At 35.1% G+C, this 12,501-nt stretch overlaps 1 protein-coding gene, 1 long non-coding RNA gene and 1 pseudogene across 2 annotated transcripts; 2 read left to right on the forward strand and 1 right to left on the reverse strand.

The window, feature by feature from the left end:
* The first annotated feature begins 222 nt into the window (after positions 1 to 222).
* On the forward strand, positions 223 to 1,192 carry LOC110869840 (annotated as a pseudogene).
* A 779-nt stretch (positions 1,193 to 1,971) lies between these two features.
* On the reverse strand, positions 1,972 to 4,046 carry LOC118487674. The gene is made up of 2 exons (XR_004882604.1): positions 3,864 to 4,046; positions 1,972 to 2,258 (listed from the first exon to the last, which is right to left on the reverse strand). It is a non-coding gene; the product is annotated as an uncharacterized LOC118487674 (long non-coding RNA).
* Positions 4,047 to 5,367: 1,321 nt separating this feature from the next.
* Positions 5,368 to 9,752, forward strand: LOC110872577. The gene is made up of 6 exons (XM_022121392.2): positions 5,368 to 5,676; positions 5,756 to 5,842; positions 5,931 to 6,107; positions 7,653 to 7,823; positions 7,902 to 8,203; positions 8,937 to 9,752. The coding sequence occupies exons 1-6, from the start codon at positions 5,583 to 5,585 to the stop codon at positions 9,651 to 9,653; spliced, it is 1,548 nt and encodes a 515-aa protein (XP_021977084.1). The 5' UTR covers positions 5,368 to 5,582; the 3' UTR covers positions 9,654 to 9,752.
* The last annotated feature ends 2,749 nt before the right edge of the window (positions 9,753 to 12,501 follow it).

Consider the following 12,501-nt stretch of genomic DNA (forward strand, 5'->3'; position numbering starts at 1 on the left):
CGTAAAACCTTAATTTATAAGAACGGGTGTTACAGTTAGTGGAAATGTGGAATTACTTATGATTTACTGTTTGATATTTTTCTTAATGTTGGATATACTAAATGGGATTCCATCTCTGGCCAATGTGGCTAACTGGCGCTTTTGATGAATTTTATGTTGAAAACTAAACATAAGTAAGAAGTAGTTAAATAGGTTAAATATGTTTCTCTGTTACCGTTACTGATGATACTTAAGTGGACTGTATTTGATGTTAAGTGTTCTAATGTATGAACATGATTAAATAGAATTATTTTTGGTGTGTTTATATAGGGAAATGTTGGTCTGATCTTCACCAAGGGTGACTTGAAGGAAGTCCGTGAGGAAGTTGCTAAGTACAAGGTTGGAGCTCCGGCTCGTGTTGGTCTAGTTGCCCCAGTTGATCTGGTTGTGCCCCCTGGCAACATCGGTCTCGATCCATCACATACCTCTTTCTTCCAGGTTCACACTTCATATCATAAGTTATATATTAATTCTCCATCACATCTCATACAAATATAATCTAATCTTTTAAATTTGTAAATCACAGGTTCTTAACATTCCCACCAAGATTAACAAGGGTACTGTGGAAATTATCACCCTTGTGGAGCTCATCAAGAAGGGTGACAAAGTGGGTTCATCCGAGGCTGCTCCTCTTGCCAAACTTAGCATAAGGCCATTCTCATATGGTTTAGTTGTTCAAACCGTGTACGACAATGGTTCTGTCTTCAGCCCCGAGGTGCTCGACCTGATCGAAGATGACCTCATTGAGAAGTTTGCTTTGGGTGTGTCCATGGTCACTTCCTTGGCACTTGCTATCCACTACCCAACTATCGCAGCCGCGTCTCACATGTTGATCAATGATTACAAGAATCTGTTGGCTGTTGCTGTTGAGACTGAATAATCTTTCCCATTGGCTGACAAAGTGAAGGAGTACCTTGTTCTAAGTTTAAAAAACATTTACATTATTTTTATTATGATTTATATATACAGTTTATAGGGTAAAGTGTAAATATGAACGGACGATTGATTACAGGATCCAAGTAAGTTTGTTGTGGCTGCACCGGTTGCTGAAGCCGCTCCAGCTGCCGCTGCTGCACCTGCGGAGACGAATAAGGAAGAGCCAAAAGAGGAATCTGGTGTTCCCATTGTTTACAACACCGACAACGAAAGGTAAAATAAGAAGAAAACCAATGGTTGTAGTACTAACACTAGCAACAAGTGTCACATGGTGACTTCAGTGGATCAATTCTTAGTTACTGGTGTTCAAATTTAGATGGCGGTAAGGACGAAGATGAAGCCTAGCAATACCACCAATCAAGCAACTAAATGTAGTGACGTATAAGTCGATTTGAATCTTGGTGTTCCTTTGACGAATAAGAGGAAAAACTATGTACACGTCATTAGTTCGCTTTAGTTACTTCTTACGTCTTTTGTTTATTCTGTTGGTGGATTTCACATCCATTTGTACTTTATATGTACAAGTTTGTTTTAAATCGTGTCAATTAAAATCCATTTGTGCAGCTAATCTACACACGTGTAATCTTTTAGTGTCACATATCTATGTATGTTTTACGTATGAGCAGTTGAATTACACATGTCTAAACAGTGCTCTATTACATATTTGTATCTATTTTACATACGTGCAGCTCAATTACACGTTTAAAGTGTTCAGTGTTACATATATGTGCTTGTTTTACATATGTGCAGGTTATTTACACATGTATAAATTGTTTCGTATCACATATAATGTATTTGCCACAGATCACATGTGTAATACACATGTGCAATATTACACATATATACAATACTTTAAATACACACATATGTAATATGACATTATAAAGACAAAACTAATATATAAAGTCTATAAATTTCAAAGCCAAAATTTATGTAAATATGAGCAATTCAAACACTGGATATAAATTGTCGAACAAGATGATTTACAGATTGTAAGCAAGTTATAATCCTTGACATACGGTAACCATGATTACATAAAAACAAAAGTCGTAACATTGATATACCCTAACCACGGTAACATAGAAATAAGTCATAATCCATAATATCTAGTCTTTTTTTTGTCTGTCTCAATCTCCATTGCTTTCTTGATCACATCTTCTCAGCGAATACTCGATTTCCAAACTACAATCTTCGTGTCATTTTCTAGGCTTTTACAATGGATACTCAAAGTTCTCTTTGTCATTTTCCATCCAACTAGGATGTACCATTTTTCTGAAGTGTGCCTAATCAAAGTGACAAAAGTACAAAACCATTAAACTGGTTTTTACTAGCTACTCTAAACAAATAATCCGGCTCACTTACACAAGTGTAAAAGAGCAAAGCTGGTCACTTACACATGTGTAAACAACCTATTTACTCATGTGTAAATTGCATAATTACACCTATTTAATCGTACTTATATTTCAAACCCAAAACTGGTGGTTGGAACCGAATAGATCTAAGCTAGATTCAAAGGTATAAACGTGATATGGTTATTTTCTTTAACTAGTACAATTAACACATGTGTAAACCTTCATACTTATGCTTATTTTTTAAGTATCATGATCTACACATGTGTAAATCTTTGAAACTCTGTTGATTTTTTAACTATAATGCTTTACAAATGTGTAAACCTTCATATCTATTCTTTTTCTTTTAACCTATTATGATTACACATGTGTAAACCTTCATATCCAAGCTTATTCTTTTAACTACAATGATTTACACATGTGTAAACCTTCGTCTATTATTTTTTTATGCTATTATGATTTACACATGTGTAAAACTTCATATCTATGCCTAGTTTTTTAAACTATTATGATTTACACATGTGTAAACCTTCGTATCTATTCTTTTTCTTTTAACCTATTATGATTACACATGTGTAAACCTTCATATCCAAGATTATTCTTTTAACTACAATGATTTACACATGTGTAAACCTTCGTCTATTCTTTTTTATGCTATTATGATTTACACATGTGTAAAACTTCATATCTATGCCTAGTTTTTTTAAACTATTGTGATTTACACATGTGTAAACTTTAATATCTAAGCTTATTTTTCTTACTATTATGATTTACACATGAGTAAACCTTCATATATGTTTATTTTTTTAGAAATGTTATGATTTACACATGTGTAAACGTTACTAACTTCGATGAAAAACAGAAAAAGAAAATTTGATCTTCGAAATTACTCAATTGGTGAAAATTTACCAGATACCAATCATACATAATCACATGCATCTTTCAATCAAAACTTCTTTGTTTTCCACATTCATCTTCTCTAAAACTATGTTTCACACTTGCATTAACTGCACATTACTTCTTTCTGATATGGGTGTGTATATTTTCATGTTATTTGAAGTTGTGGTTGCTAGATGTGATTGTAAACCCTAAAAACAAAATGATTTTCCAAAGTACTCAACTGGTGAACACTTACCACATACTAATCATGCATAATAACAAACATCTCCGAATCACTGCCATCAGCTCAATTCTAACTCAATGACTTCAATAGTTGTCGTATCCTAATTTGTTATTAGTTTTTGACACATGAACTCCAAGTTATGACACTAGAAATTAATCATACTTCAAAATCCTATTATTTTATCTCTCAATTTCAAACAAAAACTCACATTACCGCTAAAATCCGAACAGTCCTAAAAACGCAAACAAATTTAGTCTTTACAACTTTAGCCCTACTTTGTTCGGTGAACAGAGGAGGACACATAATTTATCAACGATCACCTTTCAAAATCAACTTTTTTGTAATTGATTAACAACAAATCCGAAACCTGAAAACCCTAGATTAACTAATATCAATATAAGAAATAGAAATCATACCGGATCAAGAACATAAGGCTCAGCGGCCTCTTTGCGTTCACCATCAGTTTGCTTGTCAAACATTCTTCCTTTTTCTTCCACAAAGCCTTCGATAACCTTTGATCTGCAGTTTGATTTCATGAGGAAGATAGTGGATTTAGGATTTTTGAAGATGCGATTTGATTTCCTGAGGAAGAAGATGAATTCTGGAAAATGTGATTTGGTTTATTGAATTGTAATTTTACGATGTTGCCCTTTTGAGTCTTATCTTATGGTCCCCTCATTTAAACACTCATTTAATCTTGACCCGTGATTGAGGATGATCTATGGATGAAAATGGTTCTTAGTGTTCTCACAAAAATCCATGTTATCAAGATAACCCTCCCCTATATGCTATTTAGTTATTTTTATTAAAATTTTATATGTAATAATAATTAGTATATAAATATATAGGCTCGTGTGCGAGTTCGAGTTTAAGAAGTTAAGCTTTGTCTCAAGCTCATCTATTAAACAAGTTTATTTTAAGGACAGAGCTCATGGTTCATCTAAACTCATCTTAGGCTCATTTAAGCTCAAGACTATCTAAACTTTTATTAAGTCATTTAGCGAGGCAGCTTATTTTACACTCTTCCTCATGTAAGGCTATTCGGTATGGTGATGGCTAGGGGTGCAAACGAGCCGAGCCGAGCCCGAGCTCGGTCAGGCTCGAGCTCGATTAACTTATGAGAGCTCGGGCTCGAGCTCAGCTCGATTCAAGCTTTGTTTTCAAAGCTCGAGCTCGAGCTCGGCTCGTTTTTATTTTATCAAGCTCGAGCTCGGCTCGGGCTCGACTCGTTTATTATCTATTAATTAGTATATTAAATAAAAATAATATAAATAATAGACTTTTTAGGCTTGCGAGCTCGATAAGTAAAGCTCGAGCTCGGGCTCGTTTACTAAATAAGCTTACTTTTACATTCGATGTCGGCTTGTAAACAAGTTTAAATAAGCTCGGCTTGACTCGGCTTGTTTACACTAAGGCTCGATAAGGCTCGACGAGCCTAACGAGTTTCACATGTGAGGCTCGAGCTCGGGCTCGATAAACAAACGAGCTTTGTTTTGAGGCTCAAGCTCGGCTCGGGCTCGATAAGGCTCGGCTCGTTTCGAACTTTTTCTCGAGCCGATCTCGAATAGCTTGCGAGCCGCTCGGCTCGTTTGCACCCCTAGTGATGGCCAATCCTTGGAAGATGATCTGCCACGTAAGTGCCACGTAGGAGGGGAGTGAGGATGGGGCAAAGGGGATGAAACTATGGAAATGAGGATGGGCCTATATATGAGTTTGTATATGTGTGTGAGGGGAGAATGAATCAAATTTTGTCATGTAGCTAGCGTCGCAAACGTCTGAGGGTGGACGCTGAGGACGACGAGGGGGGGGGGGGGATGGTGTAGCAGGCGGTGCCGATCCGGGACGGGACGGGGATCAACTCACATACTACCTGCCACATAACGAGTCATGTGTCCTCTTTTAAACTTATGTTACATTAGAACAGTACCCTATGAACTCGCACACCCGTTCTTTAACTCATCCCCTTTATCTCTCCGATCAACTCATCAACCAAAAAGACAAAAAAGAACGACATTCTGTGATTCTATCCTCAACAACACGTAAAATCATCCCTCTAAAGCATAGTACTGACCCACAATGACCTTTACGCTTTCTCATATATTCAAACTTCACATTTCATCGCTTAACACACCACCATGATCACCAACAACCAAGCATTCTGTCTACCCATTATCTTTCTCATATTTTCTGGATCAATCTTCTCATCAGCATCCGCAACACCACCCGCAAGTAAGTGCTACATCACCAATCTTCATCTATTTGATCAACCTCAACATACCCGTTGCTTATTTGTTCAGTTCAATTGCAGAAATTCTCAGCGGCATTGCGTCGAACACCTTGTCTGCACTGTTCAAATGGCTGTGGTCTTTAAAACCTGACACCAAAATCAGCACGGGTTTGTTCAATTTCATCTTTTTTTCTTCCCTTAAGTTTTAATCAAGATTTTTGAGGTGGTAATTTGATCTGGGTGGTTTGATTTACAGGTGTTTCTAGCAGGTCAATGGTGAAATATGAAGGTGGTTATTCTGTTGAAACAGTTTTTGATGGAAGTAAACTTGGGATTGAGCCTTATTCTGTGGTGGTGACTCCATCTGGGGAGGTTCTTGTGTTGGATTCTGAAAATAGTAATGTTTATAAAGTCTCAACACCCTTGTCAAAATGTAAGTGTAATTATCCTTATATATGTTCTGCATAAGTATGTTTAGGCCATCCGTAGTCATAAAGCCCCGACACGTGTCGTGCCACGACACATAGGGGCTTTATGGGACGTTATATCACTAGAGCCCGTAGTCATAAAGCCCCTACCCATCATTACCTAATTATTAATTTTCAATTTTATTAATTAATTATAAAAACCCTATGCTCTTTCTTGATTGGCCCATATTAATTTTCAAACCAAACACATATAGCGCCGCTATATGCATGGCGCCACCCACCAAAAAAGCCCCCATAACGCTGCCCGTCATGGTGTTCGGGGCATTATGGAGCGCTATGAGAGAAAAAAAAAACCATTTATCACGCCCCACTACAGGGGGTCTTATATTCTGTTTGTAATATCAAAATTGGATGCTATTAACCATATGTTTATGGCTTTATGTTAGCGTTGTTTCATTTTTAATAGATAAGTAATTTTTATAGTCATTTATATACCATAAAAATAAAGTATTTTTTATCTATAATTTGAGTGTAGTATTGTTACATTTTAATTAAAAAGACGAGTAAGCTGTAAAATGGTCCCTGAGGTTTGGTCACTTTTGCCACGTTAGTCTAAAACTTAAACTTTTTGAATCTGGGTCCTGTGGTTAAATTTTGTTGCCATGTTCATCCAAAAGCAAAATCTGGTAAATTTTTCAGTTAACATCCAGTTTTTTTGTCTTTTTCCTTCCTTTTAATGAAGGGCAAAATTGTCATATTTTTTTTTAATTTGTTATAATAGAACGTTAAAAGATCATTTTGCTCTTCATCAAAGAGAGAGAAAAGACAAAAAAATGGATGTTAACTGAAAAATCTGACAAGATTTTGACTTTGAATGAAAATAGTAACAAAATTGAAAACACATGAACTCAGATTCAAAAGATTTGAGGGACCATTTTGTCAATTTACTCTAAAAAGACCTTTTGAAAACATCTTGAATTGGGTGCGTACAACTATGCGTCAGGATTTCCTTAAAACAACGTGTCATTGATCGTACAATTGTGCATCAACTGATTATATAGATCGTGTTATGCTAGTCCAAAAGCCATGCAAAAATGTTAAACTTGATTATAGTTTTTATGAGTTAGAATCCAAGTTAAAGTTCTTCATGAACAGTCTAAGAGTAAACTTTCATATGTTCATGAGGGCTCCACTGTTGGGAATAGGGATTGTCTATGCTTTTGTATAGAAGAATACTCATCTTTAAGTTTTATTCATCATTTAGATTTTATTCCAAATTATGTTTCTATGATAACACCTACTTTTCTCCTAAAGCTCACATTTGACCAACGGTTGACTAAACTTTATTCTCTTTAGATTCAGTTCAATCATCATAAAATACAAGCAAGCCTTTGAATCTTCTATAGTAAAATTAAATCCACACGTCTTGTCTTTTAATAGTTATAAGCTTTAACTAGAACCTTTCTTATATTCTTATTCCTTTGGTCAAAACCGAGTTCATATGTTTAATCGCGGGTAATGTATCATTTTGAACGAAATGGTTGTCACAGATAGCCGTCCAAAGATTCTGGCTGGTTCACCTGAAGGGTTGTTCGGGCATGTGGATGGGAAGCCAAGAGAATCCCGAATGAACCACCCGAAAGGGCTTACAGTGGACGACAAAGGAAATGTATACGTGGCTGACACCATGAATATGGCTATTAGGAAGATCACTGATGCAGGTACCTCAAACGAAAACATAACGTATTCTTTTTCTTTTGTAATAAAAGTTAAGAAGGCGTATTTTGTTATATGCACAGGGGTTGTAACCATAGCTGGAGGAAACTTGGCACGAGGGACGGGTCATATTGATGGTCCAAGTGACGCTGCAAAGTTTTCAGATGATTTCGATATAATATACGTTGCGAGTAGCTGCTCTATTTTAGTTATTGATAGAGGTAACCAAGCAATTCGAGAAATCCAACTTCATGAAGATGATTGTTCTCATCAGTATGATGGCGATGACCCTTTAGGGATAGCGGTTCTTGGTGTTGCAATGTTCTTTGGCTTTATGCTAGCATTGTTACAACGTAGAGTTGGTGCAATGTTTTCGCCACAAAGGGTAATCCTTATTTAGCTTACACTTTCACACATGTAATTCTTCTTCAATAAAGGTCGCAAAATATGCGGGTCAAGTGGGTTGGTAACATGTCAAATGGGTAATTTATTTAGTTTTGGGGGTGTAAAGGAGTCGAACCGAGTGCGAACTCATCTAAGCTCAAGCTTTGCTCATTTCTAGCTCTATATTTAAAGCTCGAGCTCGACTTGTTAAAAATTTCTCGAGCCCAACTCCTTTATTATTTGTTAAATATCTAATTATTTTATTTACACATATAATAGTTTTTATATATAATAATATGTTATGCAATTATATATATTTATTATATGAAAATAAAAATAATTATTTATACACACACACACACAATAGGCTCAAATAGGCTTGCAAGCCTATGAGCTCGAGCTTGTTTATGATATGAACTCCAGTTTAGGACCGAGCATGTTTAAGCTCGGCTGGGGTTTCAATCTTTAAGCGAGCTGATCTCGAGTAGCGGTAGCGGCTCGACTCGTTTACACCCCTAATTTTGAATGACTCATCTTGGGTTAGCCCGAAACACTTGTCCCAAATCTTTTACGTTTTCTATTACCAATTGAGTTTTCAAATACAATGAAAATTTTATATTATTTCAATAGTAATTCGACTTTTAAACAACGTTTTAAGAGGTTTTATGGATTAAAAATACACTTTCGGCGACTTTTGATTATCGTGTGATTAGAGATCACTAATGGAAAAACAGGATCCAAGGCCGATGATGAACATTGTTCCTCCATCTGCATATCAAATGCCGATGAGATCAGCAAGACCGCCTCTAATTCCACCCGAAGACGAATACGAGAAAGAACAAGACAGCTTATTTGTTTCACTTGGAAAACTTATGATCAAACCTATAACAACTGTTTTTGCAATCTTCTTTGGTTCATCTAGTTCCAAAAAGAACCGATCTCACCCTCATCTTCAAATGAATTACCCTCAACCCCTTCCATTTTCAACCACTTGGCCTATGCAAGAAAGCTTTGTAATTCCCCATCAAGATGTCCCCCCACCACTAGAAACCCGAGACCCGTCCCCATACCCGTACCCGTTTATGACCCACAACCCAGAACCCGCAGAAAGACCACGACCTTCTAAACAGACCCGGTATCTTAATAGTGGAACTGGAAGTGGACAAAACAGTGAATGCCTTAACGAACAACAGCAAACGAAACAATCTCAAAAACATCAACATCGTCAACAACATCATCAGAAACATCACTCGTCGGGTTCTCAAACTTATTATGAGAAGAGCGAGACAACCAACGAGGTGGTTTTTGGGGCTGTTCAAGAACAGGAGAGGAAACATGAAGCTGTGGTGATTAAGGCTGTTGATTATAATAACATCCCGAATTACAATCAACCGAATGTTCGGTCTAGGTATAATTACATGGGTTATGCATACGGTAGTACAAATGAATGACGGGTTTGTTATCTTTTTGTCCCTCAACTTTACTAAGAACATGTATGAAATATGAATATCATGTATGTAATTATACCATATAGAAGCTGCAATATTTTATGGGTTCGACTTTAGGAGGAACAATAGCGATGACCAGTGGCGAAGCTTGAAATTTCCGACGGGGGGTCGAAAACGTATATACCCAAAAATTTCTATAGAACCAGGGGGTCGAAAACGTATATACCAAAAAATTTCTATACGAAAACCACATATATTACACTACCGAACGAAAAGTTCAGGGGGTCGGGCGCCCCTCCAGCCCTATTAACCTACGCCAATGGCGATGATGTTTGAACCTATGTATAAAGTGCAAGCTAAGTAATATAGCAGATAACTTTTAGAACGAGTTAAAACAATCCCTAGCAACTAGATGTGACAAATATAGGCATCGAAAAGGGTGTAACTGAGAATTTGGGGGGGGGGGGGGGGGGGTTGTTCGCGAGATGACAAAGAGAAAGTCCGCGGAATGGTTCTAGTAAATTTACTAGTAATTTTTTGGTTACTACACAAAATAGTAGATTGAACGACAAAAAATATGTCGTTAGATAATTGTCAAAGAATGTCATGATAAAAGAGTTGTTATATGTTGGCCAACAAAAATCTGACAAATATAGGCATCGAAAAGGGTGTAACTGAGAAGGGGGGGGGGGGGGGCGGCTGTACAGTTGTTTGTTCGCGAGATGGCGAAGAGAAACGTTTAGTTTCTTGAGTGAATACACAATTGGCCTGATCAAATAATATATACACTAATTTTTTTTTTCATACTATGATAAGTTTTAAATAGAGAAAATGCTTATACTACCGACTATGATAACCTTTTATAATCGCTTAGCTTTAAATATATTTGGACTGGTTGGTTGGTAGGTACACCTTGCACACGTACAGTGGCAAACTTATGACAGACAAAGCTGTGAGGTATTCATTAATGAAGAATCTAGTGACTTTAGATTATAATACTTCAACTAGTTTTTTTATTCGCGTGTTGTGGCGAAATCGAGCAAATAATCATGTACAACAAACGTGATTTAAAAATAAAGCATGTTGTTTAGAAAGTCAAACCATTAGAACGGTTTAGTTTATCATCGTATCGTTTTATGATACTAAATAAATACTTTATTTATAGTACAACTACGTTTTTAACAAAACTTATAACAAAATGTCGGGGAAAAAATAAAGCACAACTACGTACTTAAGTTTTTAAAAAAAAAAAGTTATAAACGTAAATTATTAAAGAAGTATCAAATTTATCAATAAATTAATATATATCTAAAAAAAGAATTATTAAAAAAAATGGTATAGGAAATATATGGTTTTAAAAAAGGGAAAAAAATTTAAAATATGTTATTAAAAGTAAATATAATAATAAACTATTATAATATATTAAATAAAAAACAAAAAACTATATATTGTTATAAAAATAAAATTACTATTCATCGTCCTTCGTCAAGAGATACGAAATAAATACTTTATTTAGAGTACAAATTCGTTTTTAATAAAAAATTTTAGCAGAATGTCGGGGAAGAATCTAGCACAACTACGTACTTAAGTTGTTAGAAAAAAGTTATAAATGTAAATTATTAAAGAAGTATCAAATTAATCGATAAATTAATAAATGTTCTAAAAAAAGGAAATAAAGAATTATTAAAAAAATGGTATAGGAAATATATGGTTTTAAAAAAAGGGAAAAATAAAAAATATGTTATTAAAAGTAAATATAATAATAAACTATTATAATATATTAAATAAAAGAAAGACAAAAAAAACTATATATTATTATAAAAATAAACTTACTATTCATCGTTGTTCGTCAACAATATTTATATATTATATAATATAATATAATAGTAATTATTGTTTTAATTTAATGCTTTCTATTAGTCACAAGTAACACCTAGTATATAGTTTTATTTATTATATATTTTAAACTTTTTAAAAATAATTTTAACTTTTTTTTCAAATTGTTGTTTTTGGATTAATTGTTACAAGAAAATTAAAAATAAGATTATACGCTAGACATATAAGTTTATGTTGCCTCCGCGAGACGAGGGAGGCGCTCTTCCGTTTATGTAGATACATTAATGTCACTTAACTTACATTTAACTCTTCTATACACATCGTACAAATAGATCAAGCCAGTGACCAATCTAATCAGACTCGTCACAACGACATTGTAGAACTATATCATTTTGTATTGACTAGATCGTCAAAGAAGACAAATCTATCAAAGGATCTTACACAATGAAAGTGAACGTTGAAACCAAATCGCCCACTTCGCACTCAATAATTTCCATGTAACATTTGTAAACAAATCTATGTGTTGGATACCGCTATAAATCACATAGATCTTAATAACTTACTTCGTTTATGCATTTTTGCTCATCTCTTGTGAATATCTTAAGCACTTTTAAACATTGAAGCACCGATACTCATGTAAAAGTTTTCATGTGTTCCAAAATATTTATGAAAATACAAGCCAACTAATATAATAATTACAATTTTTTGGCTCTGATCCCTAAAAAATCTGGCCCTCAACTTATCTCCGATTTTCGTCTGATTTCCTTAGTGGGTTCTTTTTATAAGATTCTTTCTAAGGTCCTTGCTATCCGGCTAAGTAAGGTTATGGATTTTTTGATCTCCGACACTCAGTCGGCTTTTGTGGGAGGCCGAAATATTCTCGATAACCCGCTTATCGTTAGCGAATCCATTTCTTGGGCCAAACGGAGCAAATCGAAGTTATTGATATTCAAGGTGGACTTCGAGAAAGCATACGACTCTCTTAACTGGAAATTTCTCTTTCAAACGCTGAAGT

This window comes from Helianthus annuus, chromosome 15 (assembly GCF_002127325.2).
Source record: "Helianthus annuus cultivar XRQ/B chromosome 15, HanXRQr2.0-SUNRISE, whole genome shotgun sequence".
Lineage (NCBI taxonomy): Eukaryota > Viridiplantae > Streptophyta > Magnoliopsida > Asterales > Asteraceae > Helianthus > Helianthus annuus.

What these genes read in the sequence shown, in the direction of transcription:
- LOC110872577 (XM_022121392.2), top strand. Translation starts at nt 5,583, where the DNA reads ATGATCACCAACAACCAAGCATTCTGTCTACCCATTATCTTTCTCATA. An exon ending in TGACACCAAAATCAGCACGG is followed by an intron (nt 5,843 to 5,930) that starts GTTTGTTCAATT and finishes TTTGATTTACAG; the next exon opens with GTGTTTCTAGCAGGTCAATG. An exon ending in CTCAACACCCTTGTCAAAAT is followed by an intron (nt 6,108 to 7,652) that starts GTAAGTGTAATT and finishes TGGTTGTCACAG; the next exon opens with ATAGCCGTCCAAAGATTCTG.